The 23,657-nt window shown below is 25.2% G+C and overlaps 1 protein-coding gene across 3 annotated transcripts in view; it reads right to left on the reverse strand.

The window, feature by feature from the left end:
• The window catches only part of LOC149054240 (uncharacterized), a 32,693-nt gene extending 9,289 nt beyond the window's left edge, over positions 1-23,404 (reverse strand). For 2 of the 3 annotated variants that reach the window (XM_089230478.1, XM_089230477.1), the window contains exons 1-7: positions 23,099-23,404; positions 17,949-18,049; positions 8,942-9,102; positions 7,826-7,971; positions 7,282-7,484; positions 6,297-6,426; positions 5,702-5,842 (exon numbers count right to left, since the gene is read on the reverse strand). In XM_089230478.1, coding sequence (XP_089086604.1) covers positions 5,702-5,842; positions 6,297-6,426; positions 7,282-7,484; positions 7,826-7,971; positions 8,942-9,102; positions 17,949-18,049; positions 23,099-23,147 — 931 coding nt within the window. In that variant the 5' untranslated portion in view covers positions 23,148-23,404. The remainder of the gene's footprint in view (positions 1-5,701; positions 5,843-6,296; positions 6,427-7,281; positions 7,485-7,825; positions 7,972-8,941; positions 9,103-17,948; positions 18,050-23,098) is intronic. The other variant, XM_089230480.1, reaches the window with a different exon arrangement.
• Between the last annotated feature and the right edge of the window lie 253 nt (positions 23,405-23,657).

Here is a 23,657-nt window from a genome sequence, read left to right on the forward strand (position 1 = left end):
ATTTGAATTAAAAATATATTATATCGTTTTCGTTGTTTATTATTATAAATTGAAAGTCACAAAATCGAAAACTTGATAGAATTACTATTTTAGTCATTACGGCTCATTACGACGGTCGCCGGTTCAGTGAAACTAAAGCTCGTCAGTAAGTTGCAATCGTAACATGTAATTGCATGGCTGGTAGGTCGAAGAGAGTCGGGAAGAATAAGCTGCGTATCATAGACGCTATTGAACCTGGGTTCACGACAGTAATATTGCCATACCACTGCGCCGTGTAGTTTTTCGTATAATTATATAGTTATACACGTTTTATTCATATTATTTTTTCAATAAAAAGGTTTTTCTAGGTTCTTTGTTATATGGAATTTATGTTTTATAATTTAAGTCTCCTCTGAGTATTTACTCATGAGCCGCTATTAAAAATCAGACGACTTGATCAAATATTTAATTAAAATTGATGTCGGAAAATTTTATAGTCAGGCCACTGCACGTTTACAATGAACTTTCAAATTATTATGTGTTGAATACGATGACAATAATATTTTTCTTTCAGTAAAGTCTTTCTAACGATAAGTTTATTGATATATTATAAAACTTTGTCTTTAGCTTTATAATAATGCTTGTATAGTACTTGTTAGTAATTGGTATTTATTTGGAATTATCATTAAAACAACTAATAATACAGAACTAAACCTTAACAGTCCGCTAATTACAAGGATCATAGCATTTAAGTCATATTAGATATGTCGGGTGATTTTTTTTTTTTGAAATATTCGAATTAATTCCTAATTCGTTCCCTTGTTCTTCAAAATATATATCCGAATTGGTTTCTAGATTTTAAAGAAATTTCAATTTTCCTTTTCATTGTACTTGTATATATACAATTTAATACAGCTTTCTTCATAAAATGTTCAAGGTAGCGCACTAGCGCAATTAAAAATTACTCGGCATCAATTCTTTCAGCGTTATCTTTATTTTAAAGATTATTTACTTTTTTCCCCCTAATATACATTTGTTCATTTACAATTTTAATACTTGACTTTTACAGTGTTATATTATTTATTAGTAAGTACCTAACCTACATTCCAAGACTATTATACTGTAATTGTGAATTCATTTTGCATATTTTGAAATTCTTACTGAATATTTTGTTATTTTTGAGTGCATATATTAGATGGGGTATAGACGTTTTAGTGCAATAAACTCACAACCCTGGCAATTTATTTATATTTTTTTTTAGCTTTATCGAAATATTATAAAAAGGTAAAAGTTTTGACGTCGTATTTATACTGTTTATGACTGATGCAAATAAATAAAAGTATAATCTACACAAATGATACCACTAAAATATTTACATTGCCGGTTGATAACATTTTTAATAAAAAATTACATAAACTGCTGTTATACCTTAATACCAACACAGAAAAAAGATAACAACATTTAGATGCCGGGTATAATTTTAGTCTTTAGTTTTAAAGAGCTAATTATATTCTTAAAATAAAAAGATTAATATTTTTTTAATATTATAAAAAATAGTACATCAAGCCAGTTAAACGAAAATACGAAATATACCAATAATTAATAGTTGTTTTAATTATTAATACTTTAATATTTAATAATATTACCCAGATATCTACTATGATAGTATCATATATGATTTACCTATCCTGCAAAGATATAATTTAGAATTAGTTCATTATAAATTTATAAATAATATAATATATTAATAAATATTAATACATATCAAATTAAGTATATATTTACTATTTAGAACGTAACAATACTTAACAATTTTTGAACGGCCTTTCTCCAAAAATGCTTTTGCCATACTACAACTGCAGTTTGCCGCAGACATAATTGTATATATTAATTTTTAATTACGACAAACCGTCATTTTGTGAATTTACTGAAGTGTAAAATACGCGTAATTTTATCAATAACCAAAAACATTTAAAAGTAATAACACTAATAAAAAATATAATACCATAAAAATGAATTAAAAAAAATAATATAACAGTCAAATAGAAATTCTGAATAGAATCTCTGAAATAAAAATAAATAGGATGAGCAATGCGGTTGTGAGATAAACTAATTTATAGCGTTTATACTGTTTTGAGCTTAACGCGACCACACGATGTGCGAAATCGTTGTTAAAAAATTAGATCTGGATATGGGAAATGTTTTGAAATTGAATAATTATATAGTCTACTGTTAGAGCCCAATTAGTTCAATGCGTTAGGAGTATAATAGATATCGAACTTTTCTGAATTGGCTATATGAAAAAAAAACCTTTGAAAGTCTTTACTAATCTCTTTTTAACGGATTTGCCGATATTCAAGTCTAATATTTTCATTACTGACTCACAAACAAGAGGCGAGTGATTTATTTTTAAAGTATACTCAACAAAATCTAAAACTCTGTTCTGGAAACTTTCCAATGATCTATTTTCACATAATACAATATTGTAGACTAAACTACTGTGGAGTCATATTTTTGAAAAGATCGAATTAAAGTTAAATAAGATAAACAAGCAGACAATAAGTGGAATAAAAATTATTAATCATTAATCACAACCTACCTAGTTGATAATCAACACTTTGCCGACCGCATAATATCGTAATGAATAAGGTTACCTAAAAAAAATTGAGACATTGCGTTCGTGGTGTTGTAAATTAATTTACGGAATTGATGAAACTTTACATAATAATATAGTTAGTTACCACAAAGAAAACCTATATTTTATCAAAATATTCAATTTCAGTTTGAGTATTAGAATACTGTCAAAAACTCTTTCAAAATCAATTCTAATAGAGGTTATTGAACTATCCAATATATTTATTTTGAAAATCAATGCATAATATTAACATAAACATTTGCGATTTACATATTGCCTATTAAATTAAATAAAAGTTATAACGTACGTAGTATTGATATTCATAGTTATTTAACTATTAGTCATTAGACTATAATGCAATAAAAAAGTAAGTAAACTATAACTATAAACAGTTTGTAATATTCTATAAGACCAACTATACGTATATTGGAACTCTTTTAACTTATTTTATTATTGTATTTATTAGTAAGTAAATTTGATGTTAGTAGTTTGTAACTTTCGATCACATTGCTTCTTTGCTTACACGTAAAAGCACAACATGTGATAAATATATAGAAAATATTTTATGATATTTATATTCAGAAAGCTAAGACTTAGAGACGCCCTTATTTTCTAACGCATTCACTAAATTTAATATAGTCGAAGTTCGTGTTAAACAGATACCATTGAAATTAAGAAAAAGTGTTTCAAATCTGATTACGAGTATAGAGCAAAAATAAACAAAATAATAGTATAGTAATTTAAACATTTGCATTTTTATGTTTTAAATTAAAAATGTTATTATATAGAATCCAATAAGGCATACTAAATAAATTTATTAGTTCAAAATTGGTACTTACATAGCTACTTAGAACCATTTTTACATTTTACTATAGTAATTTTTAAAACCTTAATTCTTTAATTTTAACCTTTAGTAATATAAAATAAAACTAATTAGGTACCTACCAATTATAGCACCACGAAAACATAACTATTCAAAGATGCATTCATAAAGATTTAATCCTTTCAACTTAGAAAACGGTTCAATATTTTATTCTCGGTCCAAAAAGACAGTTCTAAAAACACAAGGCCCAATTTATTCACAATGCAAGTTTTAGAATGACGGTTGGAGCTTACAGTAGATGCCCAATTGACAGCATTATTAACTTACTTATGTTGCTAGAAAAAAAGACAAAGATTCTTAGAATAAATCAACATACAGCCTAGTATAATGGAAATTGTACATCTATAGCTTTATAAAGAAGACAAATATCAATGCCAAAAACTTAAATTAAGTTATTTCTTATCAAATCCATGATACATACCAAATCAATTAATTCACTTTATTTTAGTATACATTTAAAAAAAATTACATCTGACAATGCACACATACATCTTTAATTTATTTCCTTCAAAGATAAAAACTATCGAACTCTGACATTTACCGAGATGGTTCTAAAACATCGTCAGATCCAGAATTGTCATAATATCATAATATCAGATAACAACGAAATATCAAATACATTTTTCTAGTATAATAATAGTTGTTCCGCGGAGTACTTTTTTTGAAACATTTTTAATTTATTAGCTTTTTACCAAAAGTTAATTGTAAAAATTATACCTCAACAATTAATTGGTCATACATAAAAAATAAGGATAATATAACAAATATTAATTTTAGATATTACTGTACATTATAGTATATATAATAATAATAATAATGTTTTTAAGTATTTAACCATTTAAAATTTAAATAATAAGATTCCAGTCAAGTGCCATTAGTGGGTGGCTTCTTACTCATGTACTCGTGTATTATTTTAACCTTTATCAAATATGCTAATTGTGCATAATTGTACAGTTTGTATATATTATTGTGTAAATAAAAAAAAAAATAATAAGATATACCTACCTTACATTAAAATGATAAATTGTCATAGATTAAACATTATACTGTTATATAATATGTGCATTTATAGTAGGCATACGTATATCTAATACTAAATTAATAATTAAAGGTATATAAAGAGAAAAGACGTAGAATTATTGACACTGCTAAAGCAACCTAACTTAAATCGCTCCCAACATGAGAAAACAATTAATAATTATATATCTGGACTCTTTAATTGCATTAGACATTTTAGCAAATAAAATGAGAGAAATTTCATACATATTTTTATTTTTATCATTCGTCTAGATTATTAGATACAACAATATCGTCATAAAAAAAGTAAAAATAAATAAAATAAACAGAAAACCGACAAAAAACAAAATAAATAGATATACAGAAACACAGAGCCTACAAAACACTTTAATAGAAAAACCTTATATATATATTATATATATAACCTAAAAAGAAAATCAATGACAAAAAATGGAGATACCTACAGTATAAACAACACAAACGGTAAGTTAAGATAAATTAAGCCGTTCTACTCCACTCAGAATCACGATTTTACTTTTCCCAAGCGTAGGTTCTCAAACTATTATTAATAGACTCCGAATCAGCCATCCTAACCTCATAACTGGATAAGAAAAACTATAATGCGATTCCTGTGACCTTGTATCAATTCAATATCTACAATCGTAGAGTTACAACTTTTTATTTAACCTTTGATGCACATTACAATATACATAATCCAATCGCTTATTCTCATTAAAATATTTTTTAAAACTACTATAAAGAAATGAGTTAATACACAGCCATGAAGCTCATATTCATACTCAAAATAATTGTTATTTAAATCTGTGTAGGTACATAAAGAGTCAAAAACAAGATTTTAATATCCAATAGCATCTAATATAACACCAAACTCTCCGAGTGTAATATTAAATGATACCTAATTTAAAATTTACAAATAAATCAATATTAAATTCTTATTTTCCAATCTGTAAAAAAGTAATTACGAGTTGGTAATAAACTATGAATACCACACTGTAAAAAATATTTTTTTAACCTATTATCAATATTTTGGATATTATTTTTATTCTATGAAACACAATGAATTAACATGCATTATCTTTAAGGTAAAGTAACATAAGATTGGAATATATTGAATATAACCTAAACATATTAACTACTATGTATTGAATAAGTGTTAAGTGTAATACCTGCATAGAGTAGAAATTTCGCGCATTTCGTGCGCCCCTGAAGAGCAGCCTTCATTAGTGGTGTGAAACCCAAACAGTTTCTGGCATCAATCTCTAGTTTTAGACAGTTGTTTAATAACAGACACACAATTTCGGATTGACCTAAAAGTAAATGTTGTTCATTTCTGTTATAAAGTATAGTAAAATTATTGGACATTGGATGAAAAAAACAGCAAATGTGGTAAATACTTATCTACATTTTACATTCATGATATTAATAGGCATATGAAAAATAATGTTCAATGGAAATATTTTTTAAAACTTGTTTATGATATAAAATAATAAAACCATTTTATTATTTTCATTATATTATTAAATTAGTAATTACTATCAACTTAATTGACCATAACGTTAATTAATGTAGTCCCTAGCCAAACTGCCAAAGTAATAATAATAACTATTTACAATGTTAATTTTAAATTTTAAATTATATGTAGTCTCTCTGAGCCAGTCTATTTCCTCTTTTCATTTTCAATTAAACAATTTAAAAAAACGGTTTACAAACAAACTCTTGAAAAAATATATTGCTCAAACTATAACTACCTATTATACTAACCTGCTTGCGATGCAAAATGTAATGGAGTGTTGTCTTCATTGTCCGGTTTGTTATAATCCAAATCCGGCACTCTAAATATCTCTTCGACTATTTCGATGCTGCCACTCGATGACACGTAGCTCAATAGCGTCTGTAACAACAGAAATACATATTATTATTATTAGACATAAGTATGTAAACATTATAAATATCAAATTAATTAAAACTTAATTAATCATAAGTTGTTCTTCCAGTATTTTGATGACCGATCACAAATATTTTTAAGCAACCATATTAGTATTACATATAAAGAGGTATATAATGAATAAAAATAAATACAATATACTTATTTGTAACTCTATAAGCATTATTATTATTAATATTTAGTACTAATCGTATGTTATAAATTACTACACTGTCTACACTACTTTTTTAAACTTAAATTTCTATACCTAAATATAAAAAAATATATTCACTCATTATTCCATAAATTTTATAGGTTTTAATAATTTTATAAATACGATATACACATTTTTACCGGAGATTAAAAACTACGAAAGTATCGGAAAAATAAAATACACAAAAAAAATGAAGTTTTATAATTTATAAAATAAATTTTACAAAATGTTGAACATTAACAGATATAAATCAATGTAATAAGTTAGATGGACCACTCAACTTAGGTAGGTATATATTTTCAATATTATTATAATTTATGGTAGTAGAAGGGTGCCTTAAAAGTTTTATGCGACAACTTTTTTTAAGATCGGAAAATTCTTCCAGTTACTTTTTTTTTTGTAGTTATAAGTCACCTACATAGATTAAATTTAAAGCATTATGTTCTCCTAAAGACAGTATAGGTAATATACTATTTTTCTTATTTACTCATACATATATATTATGTATATAGATATAAGGTCATTTGTTCTAATTACGTTTCACTGTATTCTATCAGTTATTAGATACACATTTTAAAATAATTATTTTAGTAGTTGTAGATACATACTCGACCAGTAGAATCTGTGTCATTGATATGATTTCTAAAAAATTCTTCATCATGGCTTGTTAAAATTTTAACAACCGATTCCAACTCCATATCTCTAGCAGCTTTTAACATCTGCTTTACACATTCGGCTGGGTCATCGGTATTTACACGTGATAATTCTGGTGGAGTTCGCACTCGTGGATCTGGTATTTCTGGTGTCATCTCTGAAACAGCATTGCAGAATATTTTGTTACCAATTTAATGATAATGAGAAATCTATATCGTTATACATGATTTCGAGGATACTAATAACAAATTTTTTCGTATCGTTTTTTTTTATTATTTTCATTGTTGTATGCATAAAATATAGAAAAGATATATATATTTTTTAAGAATTACTATTTAAATTAAAGAAATAACTTAGATTACATTATAATATGTACACTCTATACAAGGTACATCTAATAATTAAGTGTAACTGTGTAAGTATTAACTAGATTTTTATATTAAAATAAAAATTTTTATAAAGGGTTTTTCTTAATAAAATGACTATAAAAATATTTACCTTTCACAGAGCTGTTTTCGCATACAGTGAATTCATGAAATTTCTTTTGCACGTCGTGTATGCTCTCCGAGAACTTCTTATCGTATAAGTCGAACGTAAAAAATTTTCTGCCTGTATCTAAGCTACATTCGTCTGCTGAGTATCGCCTTCCATCAAAAAAAAAAAAATAAATAAATAAATAAATACATACATAAATATTAAATTATTTATTTATTAATTATTAATGCGTATAGTGTCTAAAATGAAAGTACAATAATATGAATGGGTTATAGTCTGTATTTTAACACGAAATAACGCGAGGTTTGATAGACTATTTTGTAATAATATTCGTATGTGTGTGTGGGTCTAATTATAATGTTCGTGGACTCCTACTGTCTACAATATAACAGTATATAGCGGTGGCGCACACATCGGACTAACAATATCACTACTTAACAGAAGCATCAGAGTCACAACAGACTTCCGAAAGCTACTCACGTCACACATATGCGTCAACCTCTGTCCAAGGTTGATATAAGTCGGTATAGTAATATATCAAGGGCGTTTTAAAAAAATGATGAGACAACTACTACCTGATTTAGGTTTTGATGAATATTAAAAGTTTTAACTGTGCAGCGGGCATATTAATTTGGTAGGTTTATTCTTATCTGCAGTCCACGCTCCACTCTTATGGAACAATATTTTATAAAATAATATACCTACTACAGGTAAATAATTTTTTTTATAAATTTCGGTACCCATGCAATTTAAAAAAAAAATAGCAGGTGGGAATGTGGGAATATAGGAAATATATTTATTATTATCCGAATAGTGTTGTAGTTGTGTATTATATAATGCGTAGATAGTAGATGGATTGTATAAAAGCTTTATTTAAGGAACAAAAAAATGCGTCATTTGTGTTATTGTATAGTGATATTTATTTATATTTATGAAAATATGTTTATACTTAATACAAAACAATAATTATAAATAACAGTGGTATAATTGGAGGTGGATACTGGATAACCTTATTAATTATCATAATATAATATAGATACACATATTGTGTTAAGTCTATAGAATATTCAACAAATATTTAATATGTTATAGTTTATTTTTATCTCTGTAATAACTAACCTGTGACTTAAATAATCATCAAGGCCGTCATCATTGTAATCGTTTGGAAATGACCCGCGACCAAAATATGATGTATTATTTTGATCTGCTAAAGCATATCTTGGCGCACCACGTCTATGACACGTGACTGTAGAAGAAGACACAGTTGAAGATTTTAAACTCTGAAAATTTTAAAAGTATATAAATAAATAATTGTATAGTTCAATATATTATGTACAATGAGTAATGACTAAGGAGTATTAGGGCACATATTATGACAGATGTAAAGATACAGATAACCTACCTACTTGTATTTAATGTTATATTTCCTACAAATGTAAGAAGTATAATATATTATATTCATACTTTCGGTTTAAATGTTAAACCATATTAACACCATTTATGGAATCGATTTATGTTTTGCATTACACTTTTTGAACTTTTTAATATTAATATTATTTTAAATTGAGAATAGACCGCAATACTAATTTTGACAGTTATGTTACACTAAATTTGTAGACTAGATGATGTATTATTCAAAATAATTTAAGATGTCAACCTACTATTCGTTAAATATTTTATGTCTTAACCCTTCAGTAGAAGTTTTTTATATCCTTTGTATTTTTTGGTTAAAAGTATTCGATCTATTATTGAATACTTATTTTATTTATAATTTTTAAAAATTGAAACTTTATCAATAACAAAATATTTTGGTTTTAAAATACATTTACTACAGTAGAATATTATGTAAATATTTACAAATCGTAGTCTTTTTAAACAACATATTTATAAAACTATTTCACATTTCTTGATTTACTTTAGGTAGGTTACATTCCTTGCTGCCTATATTAAGTATTAGGTACTTATAAAATATTTAAGCTTGTGATAACAATAAAGATTAGATTATATTCAAAATTCATAATGTCATAAACTCGTGTCATATTGATTTATGGTATGCATTCAGTTTTAATATTATAAAAGGACAACGTCCTGAATTGATTCATTTAAAAACTCCTACTACTCGATAAAATTATTGAATACAAAATTGTTTAAATAAAAATGTGAATAAATAGGTAAATAGGTAATAATATAGAAAATGTAATATTATAAATATTTATTAAATATTTGTGAGTATTATCTTATAAATAAATAAATAGGTATATTCTTATAATTCATAATTTTAGTTGATATTGAAAGCCTAAAACTTCCTTTTGTATCTACAAAATATTTCGCTATTTCCATTAAAATCGTTACACTAAACTTTCATCGCAGTGGTGTTATTTTATTCAAGGCTTATAGGTCAATTATGATTGACACGAATCGATTTATATATAAAACTAGGAGAAGGGAGAGGAAGCATAGAGAAGGAAGGTAGACATTTCAGTCATAATAGGATAATGAACATTTCGACACTGCCATATGCTATGACAGCGACAGTTAATGGAGTCTAACTTTACAGAAGGTTGAAAACTAAACTTTTATTTATAAAGTAGAAAAGACCATACTTTAAATTACTTACTTCTTTAATTTATTTATTATTTATTCATACATTTTTAATGTAAAACATATTTATTATAAAATATACATCCAAACTTATAACATAATTTCTTTTTAGATATTTATAGTATTACAATTAAATGCAATTACAAGCATTGCCGTTTTTATCTTAATTTGTGAACTCTGGCTTTAATAAGAAATGTAAATTTCAAACATTTAATGAGCATAATATATTTACAAAAAATACTTTTTACTCGTTCTTAATGCTTTTATGTAATAAACAATATCTTGATAAATATAATGTTGTGATTATATATTTTAATATTTATTTATTGGATATAATAAAATTATATTTATAACTGTTTGTTTGTATCACTTAATTATATTATATACAATCACATTATGGGATTATCATGTAATTTCATGTGAAATGTTAAATCTAAATTTAAAAACTAAATAGATGTTATAACTTTATAAGCAAATTTTATTATATTATGAATGATTATGTAATATTTGTTATTTATACGAATTAAATTAGTGATCCATTTTAACGTAGGTATAACATTCATTTCAGAAAACAATTATGTTTTTTAATATAGGACATAGGTATTTCTTTTACGTAATGTTTAGTCGTCACAAAAAACATGTTAAGGAAGTAAATATTACCTATTGTTTAAAATGGTTACTTTTTAACATTATAATCATTTTTAAGGTTTTTACTTTTACGAACTTAAATATTTAATTTTGTATCTTGGCACAATACATTAATCGGAGTATTTTCAATCTATAAAAATCAAATTTTGGAAAAGTAGATATGAGTCATAAGTATTTAAAATTTAAATTAGCAGAGTAGTGGAAACAAATTTTGTGGAATACACCTGTACGACTGTACCACTCAAATTCGCTCATCAACATTTAAATTACATATGTTTATATACGTATTATGACTCATTCTACTCATCCAAAATTGGATTTTTATACATCGAAGTACTTCATAAAATTTAAAAAACGATGATTATAAATAGGGAAAATATTGTTTTTAACGATTTAAAATGATGTATTTAAAATATTTTCAGAAATTTTAATAGATTTTGCATTAAATAGATCAAACGGTATATAACTGTAAAGGTACTTACACAGTAAGCTTAATAATGAATTCTTAGTAACTACTAAATCTGTATAAATGATTTATTTATGGATTTCATTACTAAACTATTAAAAAGTATAAATTACTATTTATTATATATTCAAGCTTAAAGCAACTTAATATCTTTTTTAGTAAATAGCTAAAAATTGTTGTAAAATATATACAGAGTATACAGATCAATGGAAACCTATACTATAGTAAAGAATTTAAGTATAGTATTTAAAAAGGCGGGTAAGTCGTGGATGTTGCTCTGCTGTACAGTAGCTAGGTTACAAGTGGGCTACTGTAATGGATGGAATTAAATTTGAATCCAATGATATCATATCATTGTATACGAAAAACGATTCTGAGCGAAGACGGTTTATCTGTCTAGGATATATTATAGATTATTAAAAATTTTCAAATCTTAGATTAAAAAAGAAATTTTTTTATGAATTTCCAGTTAAAAATAATTTGCGAATTTTCGAGATTTTTACATATGTTGTCAAAATTCAAATTTTGAATGCTTGTAAAAAAATTGTAACTATATTTTTCTTTTATTTTTCACCTGCTATTGTAAAAATATGTTAGGAGCTTTATATTAAATTTTAAAATCTTAGGTATAAAAGGAAATTTTTTTATGAATATCTAGCATAAAATAATTTATGAATTTTCGTGATTTTTACGTATGTTGTAAAAATTCAAACTTTGAGTGATTGTAAAAAAAATTGTGACTATGAATTTATTTTATTTTTCAACTGCTATTGTTAAAATGTGTTAGAAGTCTTGTATTAAATTTTCAAGCTTTTCTTCAGTAAACAGCTCAAAAAAAATCTAAATATTTCGAAGCTATAAAGATCAATAAAAAAAAAGTCTAAATATTTTGAAAATTTTATCAAATATAGAAAATGCCTATATAAACATTCAGAGAAAATTTCAAGTATCTGCGGTCATTAGTTTTAGACTTAGAGTTACACCAAAATAAGAAAATTTCTAAATGTGAAATCCAGTGAAAATCCAATGTTGTAAAAATGTAATTTGAATTTCCGGTGGACTTTTTATTTGAGATAAAGATTGAAAAACATTTAAGGAATCTTGTAATACATTTTAAAATCTTAGATTTGAAAAGAAAATTTTTTATGAATTTCTAGCTTAAAATAATTTGAGAATTTTCGTGACTTTTACGTACATATTTTGTCAAAATTCAAACTTTGAATGCTTATAAAAAAAAATTGTGACTATGAATTAATTTTATTTTTCAACTGCTATTTTAACAATATGTTAGGAACCTTGCAATAAATTTTCAAGCTTTTCTACCCAACAAATAAATTTTTATCGATATTAATTTAAACAAAACTATAATAATGATTGAAAATTGCATATGCCTATGAATAGTTCAACTTAAGTCGACATTTTTTGAAAATTGCATGGTGGATAAAATATACTTATATAAACATTCGGTGAAAATTCATGTATATTCATGTATATTCATGTATATTCATGTATAATTCTATGGTCATTTGTTTTAAAATTACATCAAAAACCAAAATCGATTTTGTCGAAAAATGAGTGTGCGTAAAATTTCCCGTTTTTCCCTTAATTTTTAGTTTGTTTTTCTCGATTATATAAAAAATATTGAGAATTTTTTACTTTTGACCCCCAAAATACCAACTAGATTCACTTTCTAATTGAACGAGGTACTGAAGTCGAAAATCGAAGCAGTTTTAATGCCCTAAAAACGTGATGACAGACACAAAAAAAAATAAATAAAAAAACACACATCATGATAAAATCAATACATTCATCGCTCCGCTCAGAATCTAAAATAAATGAAATAAAAACAAAAATTATACATTATACATTCATTCACTTACAAAAATCATGATAGATTATATTATTTTAAATTATTATCGAAATCTGATGTCCTGCAAGCTTTAAAAATTTATAGCTTGATGTTGTTTTTTTCTATAACCACAATTTAGTGTACAACAAAAGTATCGAGTAACTTATAATTATTTATCGATCGGAAATCGAGTCTATTTGGTACTTCAAATAGGTCATTTTACGATTTTCTCAGCAACTTAACTTGTAAAGGGGGAATCAACTAAAAACTATAGTAATTGTAGTTTTAATATTGCAATAATTTTAACAGCGCAGTTTTAATAAAACTATGCAAAATTATGGTTTTCCAAATTTGAAATGTGATAATATTACCAAAATTACTTTCGATTTTATAATAATTAATTATTATAACATTAATACTTCACTGTATTCTGCTTCCTTTCACTCGCCTTGTAATTTGTTTGACAAAAACAATATTTTAACTCAAACAATTTATAATTATTAAAACTATTATTTGAATTAATAAACATTAATATCAAATGAATGTGATTAACAATAAATCATGTTAAATTTCTGATTTTTAGAAATTTCAAATACCTATACTATTTAGTACCATATTTTAAAATACTTAGATTCTTTATAGTTCAAACAATTCAAAGAGTGAATAATACCTACTTATGTCCATGAAACATGAAATGTTTATAATGAATGTTTCATGTAAATGAAAATCACTTTTTTATACTAACCATTAAAAGATAAATTTTATGAAAATGTTCATGTACCTAGATACCTAATCGAGTTTTATAATTTGTTAAGGTTAGGTCCATAATAATGAGTTTGGAAGATATAATAATGATATAAAAGGTTATGATTATTTGAATGTTTTAGTAATATTTATACTAATCTGGGCATCAATATTTTATAACATTGTATACTTAATATTTTTAAGAACTATATTATATTTAGAATATATATTTTGAAAACTCAAAAACTACTTTTCATGAAAATTAAAACTTGAAATTTATTTGCATAAAAATATTTATAAAAAAAATCACCCGGTTAACAATTTTTAGTAAAAAAGTTGGCTGTTATTTGAAAAAACAACAAGTTTGTATAGCCACGGTCTACTGGACAATAAAAAATCTAAATATCTAAAAATATGATCCTCAAATAATAAATATAATCAACTTTTCTAAAAATAAGAACTTTTTATTTTTATTTTTTATTATTAAAGGAAATCATCCCTGGAGTTGAGAGTAATGCGTAATGGATCACCCTGTATAGGATTCAAAGGATGATCATAAAAACTATTATATATATATATATATATTGTTTAAGCATGCTTTATAATAAAATATAACATTAATTATATAAAAATTTACTGAATGGTTTTATTTACTATTATAATTTATATTTATATACAAATTGGTGTACAATGGTTAATATATTATTAATTATTATTATTAGGGTAATATTTTATAATTTATAAACAATTAAGTAAATCAAGTCTAATTTGTATATTGATTGCTGGAATACCCCAGGTTTATCAGTACATTTTAATGACGTGTGTTTATATTCATTAATCATTAATAATATTTTCCAATATATATATATTGTGTTGAATTATATTTCAGTGTAGGTATAGTAAAATTAATGATGATATCTATCCAAACTACCTACACAGTACCTATTTTATCTTGTTTACGTATTAAAAATCTTTAGAGTTCCTTAACATTAATCCATTTTTGACAGTTAATTATATAGTGAGTAAAATTATGATTTATGAGTAGGAAAGTACAACTTTGTTGATTTTAGTAACTTATTTTGATTTAAAAATATTTATGTCAAATTAATAAAGTTATGCTAAAAATGTAAAGTATCTACCTGTTGATATTATACTTAGTAAATTTTTCCTCGCAATTTGAAAAAATTGCAACCCAATATTATAAAACATTTTATAATCAAGTAAACAATATTATAATACTTATGAATATAAAAGCTTCCAGAGTCATCGTGTATTAATTATAATATTAAGGTGGTGAAACAAAAAAGAATTAATTTAAAGAACAGATTTTATATTTTTTTTATTTGTGTGCACTATGTTCTTATATTTTTATTAAACCATTAATATACATGATTAGTGATTACTCGAATATTTAACTAGGTTTCAAAAACAATTTAAATATGAAAAAGTTTTAAAAAATATCGAAATATTATATATATTATATAAATATAAGATAGATATTTACGCCATGTTTCTTCTTCTATTTAGGTCAATCAACAAATCACAGAAAAATCAACTGGAGTTAAATTTGTTGTTTTTACAGAGGTCATGGCAGGATAATTTTTTATCCAACCCCGGGGAATCGTTTTCGATGGAGGACACCCGAAGCGCTTGATGATAAATCCAGGGATAGAAGACGAAAAAACCAGATACCCAAAGGGCACGATAAGTCGTAAATAGACCTTTGGGGAGAGAGAAGGGTACGAAAAAGGTCACATGTTATTTGACATTTCCATCCATACAAGTCGAAATATATTTTTATTTTTTTTAAGACAAAAAAAATTATTAGTAGGTACGTTGCACATACTCAATTTTGACATTGTGTGTATTTTTATTATATACCATATATATATAGTCATATAGACACCACAAACAAAATTAATAGCCATGTCAATTATAATACGTTAATTTAAAATGTAATCTATACAATATATGAGTATCAATACATTATATTGAATATTTATATAAAAATAAAAAAATTTCAATTTCAACAACTAATAGGTTGTACTTGTAATAAGCGGAGTAGTGCCACCAGAGCCAAAGATTTGCAGTTTACAAATTGCATATAGCCTATAGGCGAATATGTAAAATAATATTACTTCAATATTCAATGTTTATAAATTAAAACTTATTAGAAAATCGTTCAGCATTAAAATACTAAATTAAAACTACGTGTTGCCACTTGCCACAAAAGAAATGATGGAAATCTTAAACAATACTACATAATGATTGTATAATTATTATTAGCCAATCAAAGCCGATGGGAAACTATAATAATTACTAATTACTATGTACAGTATCAAATATATTGTAATATACATCATCATACTATGCAAATTAAATAATCGTCTGTAGTACATAAAAACGTACAGTGTGTAGTATCGCACATTATAATATTTTTTATAGAAAATTATTTAACAATGTTTCTCTCATAAAAATCATTAAAAAAAAAATAGAAATATTCACACCTTAATATTCATACTTTATTTTGTATTAATTTGATTCATCATCATTCATCACCTACACATGATTTATAATTTAAATGCTATTAAGTATTGTTGTCAATAATTTAGGTACTGTTAAACGAAATGCAATCGGTAACTGTGTTAAGTATTTATTAATAAGTTTTATAATACTATTATGCTACATAAATAATATAATAATAATATTTATTATTTGAAATGTCATAAAGCTATTAAATTGCATTTAAAATAAAATCTCAGAGCAACGTTTTAAACATCAGGGTCATTAATTCATAATTGTATGCTGTAACTCGATTAACTATCTAGTACTATCTTTACGACTAATTATTAATAATAATATTATATTATGTCAAAATATATTTCAATGATGGCGTATTTTAAGTACCTGCCTTTAAGTAAATATGTGGCTAATAAAACTCTTAACATATCAATTTTAAAGAGTATTTAATAATCATATTATTTTTAAATAAATAATATTTATGAATAAAATTTGTTAAGCACATATAGTTCATATACCTCCCTACAGATATTTTTATTTATTTATTTATTATTTTTATTTTACAATTTGAAATACGCAATCTGTACAACATAGCACAATAAGTATATATGATATTATAATAGTATATAATGAATATTTTGAATTAAGAAGTCACCCATTGGTGACACTTGGCTGAGAATTACGCTGTCTAGAACTTGTTTTTTTTTTTTATTATTCATTTTTTTTTTTACCATTTTTTTTATTTATAACAAGTCACGGCACCAGTTCCTTTTTAGACGACGCCCGGGTTTCCCGGTATGGTTTGGGTGTAGTGGCTCTTTATCAAGGGATTTTGGCGGGTTTGTTGGCGATTATGAAAGCGTTAGTAGAAATCTACAGCTTCTTCTGTCACTGTTTTCATTGTGAGGTCTTTATGTAAGGTATAATTATTAATTAGACACAAAAGGTGGAGCATTTGTAATTTTTCTAAGAGCAATATTCTGGAACTGTTGGATTTTGTTGGTATTAGATACTTTAGCAGTACCCCACAATTGAAGACCATAGGTCCACATTGGTTTTAGAAGTGTTGTATACATAAGAACATTTTTTTTATTTATTAAAGAAAAATCTGTAGGTACCAAAAAACATTATGAACAAGACAGCATATTTATAACAAGATACAATTGAATTTCATTTCAAAAATGTACTGATGAAACTTGTGTAGGTATTTCCTACAAGTATTGAGTGTACTTCTTAATGATATCTAAATAATAATATATTTATGAATAAAAAATTAAGATATGATTGTTTATACTCACATCTTTTGTTCTGTAAGGATGATCCGTAGCGCTGTTGAACGGGATTTTCGGATTGAAATGAACGGTTGCAGATGTCTTTCGTCCGGTATCGGAAGACCGACCTGAAATAAATTAATAAGCTAATTAGGTATATTATACTATAAGCCTGTCGGTTAGATTAGAGGAACAAAAAACATAGGTATACATCAAATTTTAAAATCAGAACCTATTATATTTTCAACCACAAGTCCACTATTTTCTACTCATAATAAATGCAGGTATACTTCAACTTATTCGTATATAATATAAAAAGTTAAAAAGTATAAACATATAATGTGTATAAACATTTATTAAAAACCACCATATACGTACTAGTGCGAAACAATGTAATTAAAAAGTAGATTTGCTATAAATATTAGGTCCTATTTTGTAACTTATCTATATTTCAAAAAGCTGTAATTTTTTAAAACTTAAAATGTTTATTATTTATTCAACTACGATAGCGATAGGTACGCATAGCTTAAATGTTATATTTAATTATAATTATGTTTAGAAAGTCTGGATTTAAAAAATTATCCTTTAGAATGTGTTTTAACCTGAAATACAGATAAAATAAGATTTATTTTTTATAACTTGTAACATTAAAAAAAAACCCAAATCACTATACTGCAATGAAAATATTATGTTTTCGCAGTGGCGTAGCCAGGGGGAGGGCTGAGGGGGCTGCAGCCCCCACCCCCCGAAATGTTAATAAAATTTAAAAAAATTATTGTAATGGTCTACAAATATTCAATTAAAAAGTCTTAAATTGTATTTTACTAATTTTAAAAATTGATCAGCCCCCCCCCCCCCCCGAAAAAAAATCCTGGCTACGCCGCTGTGTTTTCGTATTATTAAATGTCTACCTCATAATATGTAAATTGTGTATTATATAATATAGTTATTTGAATCAGTATAACATTACTTAACTATGCACTAGTTTAAGTATATAATATTGTATGATAATATGAATACATAAGAAATTCATAATATTATTATTTTTATTTTACCAGCTTTAAAATTATTTTATTAATAATTAACTATAATGCATTATCTTCTGCAATTGCAAAAACAAATATGATTATAAATAATTAGTTTATAATTATTACACAGAAACAATTTCGATTTTATATAAAAATTATCGGAAATAGTAATATTATTACGAACATTGACTTCAAAATTTTTGAATTAACATTTATAAGTTTTATAATAATTGTATAGCAAATAAAAACACTAAACATTTAATTGTTAAGAAAAGTTATTATTATAAGTACCTATATGTATACATATATTGCTTTTTATTATATTTTTATCTTTATAAATTCTGGTAGTATATAATGTTAAATTAATATAATTCATGAAAATATATTAATCATGTTGTTAACTTGTTGTTTAAATATGTCTAAAATATTTTACATTATAAATAAATACTTTTTTTTGAAAATATTTTTTTATCTAACAGAATATAATTGTTATCACAATTCTAATTTTTAATATCGTTAGAAGTAAAAAAAAAAAAAAAAAAAAAAAATGTAATCATATAGTTTAAATGAAAAATCGCATACGCATGTCCCATATGGTATGAATTAAATTACTAAAGGATTTATTTATTTATTTTAGATGTAAAGAAGTTGTATTTTCAAATGAAAAATGCATTAACGCGTGAATGTAGAATACAATCTTTAATCATTAGTTTCAATGTGCAATCCTATTAAATAAATGCATGATATATTATAATATAATGCATAATATATTATAATATAATGTAACGTTGTATTAAAGCATACTATCACAAGTCATGATAATTTACTTAAGAGAAAAATTATATTCATGGTTGTTTCTGAATCATTGAAAACTCTAGGGATGGGGTATTAGAATTTACAGCTATATATAGTAACAACAACGGCCTTTTATAATGAACTTCATTATGAATGAACTTAAAATAATTAAATATATTTATGTGTACTACCTAACCAGCGAAAGCGATTAGATTAATAATATTAAATTCTTTGAACTCGACAAAATATATTCTGATTTAGAATTAACTAATTAAATTTGAAAAGACTGATAAAATAAATTATATAAATTCAACCGAGTGACTGAATATCATTTAAAGAATGTCCCGTATATAGGTAGATTTATTTAGAGATTTTGTTTTTGTTCAAGTTTGCTTAAAAGAGTTTTGATGTTGATATTTCCAACCTATCCCTTATATCCTTATTAATTTCTTAGTATAGTAGCACAGAATATACATTATTTATTTATGTATTTGAATACAGTATATACATAGTATATTGCATGAAAAATTATACAACGAAGTAATGAAGTGAGAATCTACAATTACACAATTATCATTATAGGTATTTTACGAAAATAATGCAGATTATTTTAATTTACCATAAATAACTACCTATGAATTCATAAAAGATACAAATTATAATATACTAACAACTTATTTATGGGTTTACTCTATTTGTTCAAAATTTTGTATAATTACTTAAAAAATTAAAACGAAATTGATTTTATGAAATTAGAGAAGTAGTATAGAAATATCTATTTAAATAGGTACTTTTTTTTTTTGTATACCTACCTTCTTAATAGTCAGTTTAAAAATATTTATAAATTTAATTTTTTCGTTTTTATAATGCACACTTGTATTCTTTATTATTTTATTAAAAACACAAAAGTAAAAATATAAATATAAATTTATTCATTCAAAATAAATAGGTACCTACTTAAAATAATGGTAAATAATTGATGTTATTTGTCATTCTCGCATTATAAAGTTAGGTGCCCTATTCATTTTTTACACTACGTGACACGCTGGTTTAAAGGGGCTTGGTAAGTTCCCACACGAAACATAGCAGGTAAGTGAGTACATATGTAAGTTCCCACTCGAAAAAAATTACGGCCGTACGTAAGTTCCCACACGGAAAAAGTTAAGTTATTAAGACTTAGGAATGACAACTTAAAATTTGTTTTGTTTTTGTATTAGATAAAAAAAATCCAATTAAATTTTTTTAGGTATAAAATAATAATAATATATAATTATTATTTTTAAGTTATAAAAGTTATATAAGTTATTTGTCAGTCCTAAATCTGAATAAAGTGGGAAGGAAGTTTGTGTTTGGCAAGGCTGAGCATTAACGAATTAAAAGTTTAAAAAATTATAAGCAATTTATATTATAAACATTGTTATGTGTCTAAAATTTTAATTTTGAAAATACGAAAATTTTAACTTTAAATTAAGTTAAGTTACTTTTCTTTGCCCAGCCTTGGTGTTTGGTATAATTTTTTTTCGTGTAGGAACTTACGTGTAAGTGTATTTTTTTTCGTGTGGGAACTTACGTACGAATATCCAGGGGTAATTTTTACCTGCTATATCTCGTGTGGGAACTTACATTCGCCCGGTTTAAAACCAATGATCCATCCCATGGTAAACATAAAAAGTTGTTGTCCGTATTTAATATTTATACAAATTATATACTAATTTCTTTAATAATCCAAATGTCTTTTAACTTCAGAAATTCAAGAGAGAATACTGAATAATATAATATGAAATTCCTAGTGCTTATACATAAAGGTAGGTACTATAATCAGTATAATCTATACCTATATGGCTATATTAAATACTTAATTTAGTCTCATAGTGTTGAAAAATGACGATTCGCCGATCCGGCATCACGAAATCAAGTGGTTAATTATTGAAAAACGTCTTACTCACGCAAGATAATTACGGCAGCTCAACGACTTGATTTGATACTTACCACTGAGATAAGGAAATACCTAGGTTATGGCGAGTAAGTTAGATTTTTAACTGATTATTAATGTTTATTGGAGATTAGGTCATATTTAACTCGATAATATAACCCTATTTTAGCAAAAAAAATCAGTCTTAATTAAAAAAACAAATTTATTTTTAAAGATTTGCTGTATTTACTGTTTTGGATTCAGTGATGATGAACAATCGAATAGATGAGGGTTCAGACTCTTCAGAATATTGGTGTTATAATTATTTATTACCTATGTGTTCTTTTTAGACGCTATTGTTTTTAATATACATTTCTCGAATTTAAATGTATATATTATGCCTATACTGTATTATCTACCTTAGTACCTTGTTATTAAATAACAACATTTTGTAACAGGAATAGTGTTAATATACAATAATTAAAATGTGTTGATCAAGATATAATATAGGTAGTTAGTATTATTCTGTCATAATACTATCATAATACTATGACATATATATTGTGCATATAGAAAAATATCATACATTCAAAAATAATATGATGTTATAAAATATACATTTATAAATTTACATAATGTAATTCAGTAATTTTATCAATATAACTAGAAATTTCTAATTTTAATACTATATTAATATTTGAAAAGATAAAACATTTTTTTGAACAAAATAGATAAATTATACTTAGTGCAATTAATTTTTATGCTATAATTTATAAAAGTTAAAGCAATTAAAACTGTTTGTACCTAGAAAACTATTCCAAGCAAAGCGCGGACAATTTTTTTTCGGGTTTCTGTCGTATATAACATTTCAAAAATGCAAGACTTTCTAAAGTACCATATGTGTTAGAATTCCAATTTATAGATAGGGCTATGCGGGAGCTACGTGAAACTTTGAAGTACTTGTACTTGAAAAGGAACACAAACACTGTATTTCCAAAACAAAACACATCATTATAATGTTACACCATGCAATATTGTTCAGAATTATAAAGTTAGAAGTTTAATTAAATATAAATATAAATAAAAATTTTAATTTATAAAATCTAAACTATAGACACTTGATTATTTATCAGTTTGTTTATTTATGTATATAATGGAATTAATTAATTAGGTACCATTAATAAAATTAATCATTCATTAATTTAGATACTAAAATCTTCTTAAAATCATGACTTTATATTAATTCAGTACAACATTTTAAAACAGCCAAAATAGTATTAGTTAGGTAGGTACACGCCATGTATCTATAAATATTCCAGAGAAAAATGAAAATAATTAATTTTGATTGATTAGTGATAAATAATTTATTATTATATTATTATTATTAGAAAAATAAAATAGTTAACAGCTACCTATCAAAAAATGAATTGGTATGTACTTACATGGGTTTGGAGTAACCGTGTGAAGTTTATAGGCAGTAAACCCATACATGTTGAAGGATTTAATGTCTATTAACACAGTTCATATTTTATGAAATCGCGATATTTTATCACAACGGTATTATTGATGTATTTTTTTTTTCAAGTTTGAAACTCTTAAATATTAAACTAAATATGGTATGAAAATATTTTATCTCGTTTGTAAACTACGCGTATAGCTTTTGTAATTCACATGATAATATATAGAGGTACCAAGTACCGACCATATACCGGCGTCGGCGGTGGTAGCGCGGTGTCTGGTGAGCCGGACAAAAGCTGAGTGTGTATGGGAAGAAAAATATATTTTCACTATAGGCGTTTGTTCCGAACTTGGCCGGCGTCCCGCGTTTGCGTGATTAACACTATCCAGTCGATCGGTCTGGGGGTGGGTTTCTCGGCGGGGGCGACCGATGTGCGGGTGGGTTTTGGTGTCGGTGGAAGGACATATTATACATATATATATATATAAACGTTACTGACGGGTAGGAAACAATTTCAAACAATGTTCACGGGTGTTTATTAA

Source organism: Diuraphis noxia, unplaced genomic scaffold (assembly GCF_037042655.1).
Source record: "Diuraphis noxia isolate RWA-SAM2 unplaced genomic scaffold, SU_Dnox_SAM2 contig0009, whole genome shotgun sequence".
Classification (NCBI taxonomy): Eukaryota; Metazoa; Arthropoda; class Insecta; order Hemiptera; family Aphididae; genus Diuraphis; species Diuraphis noxia.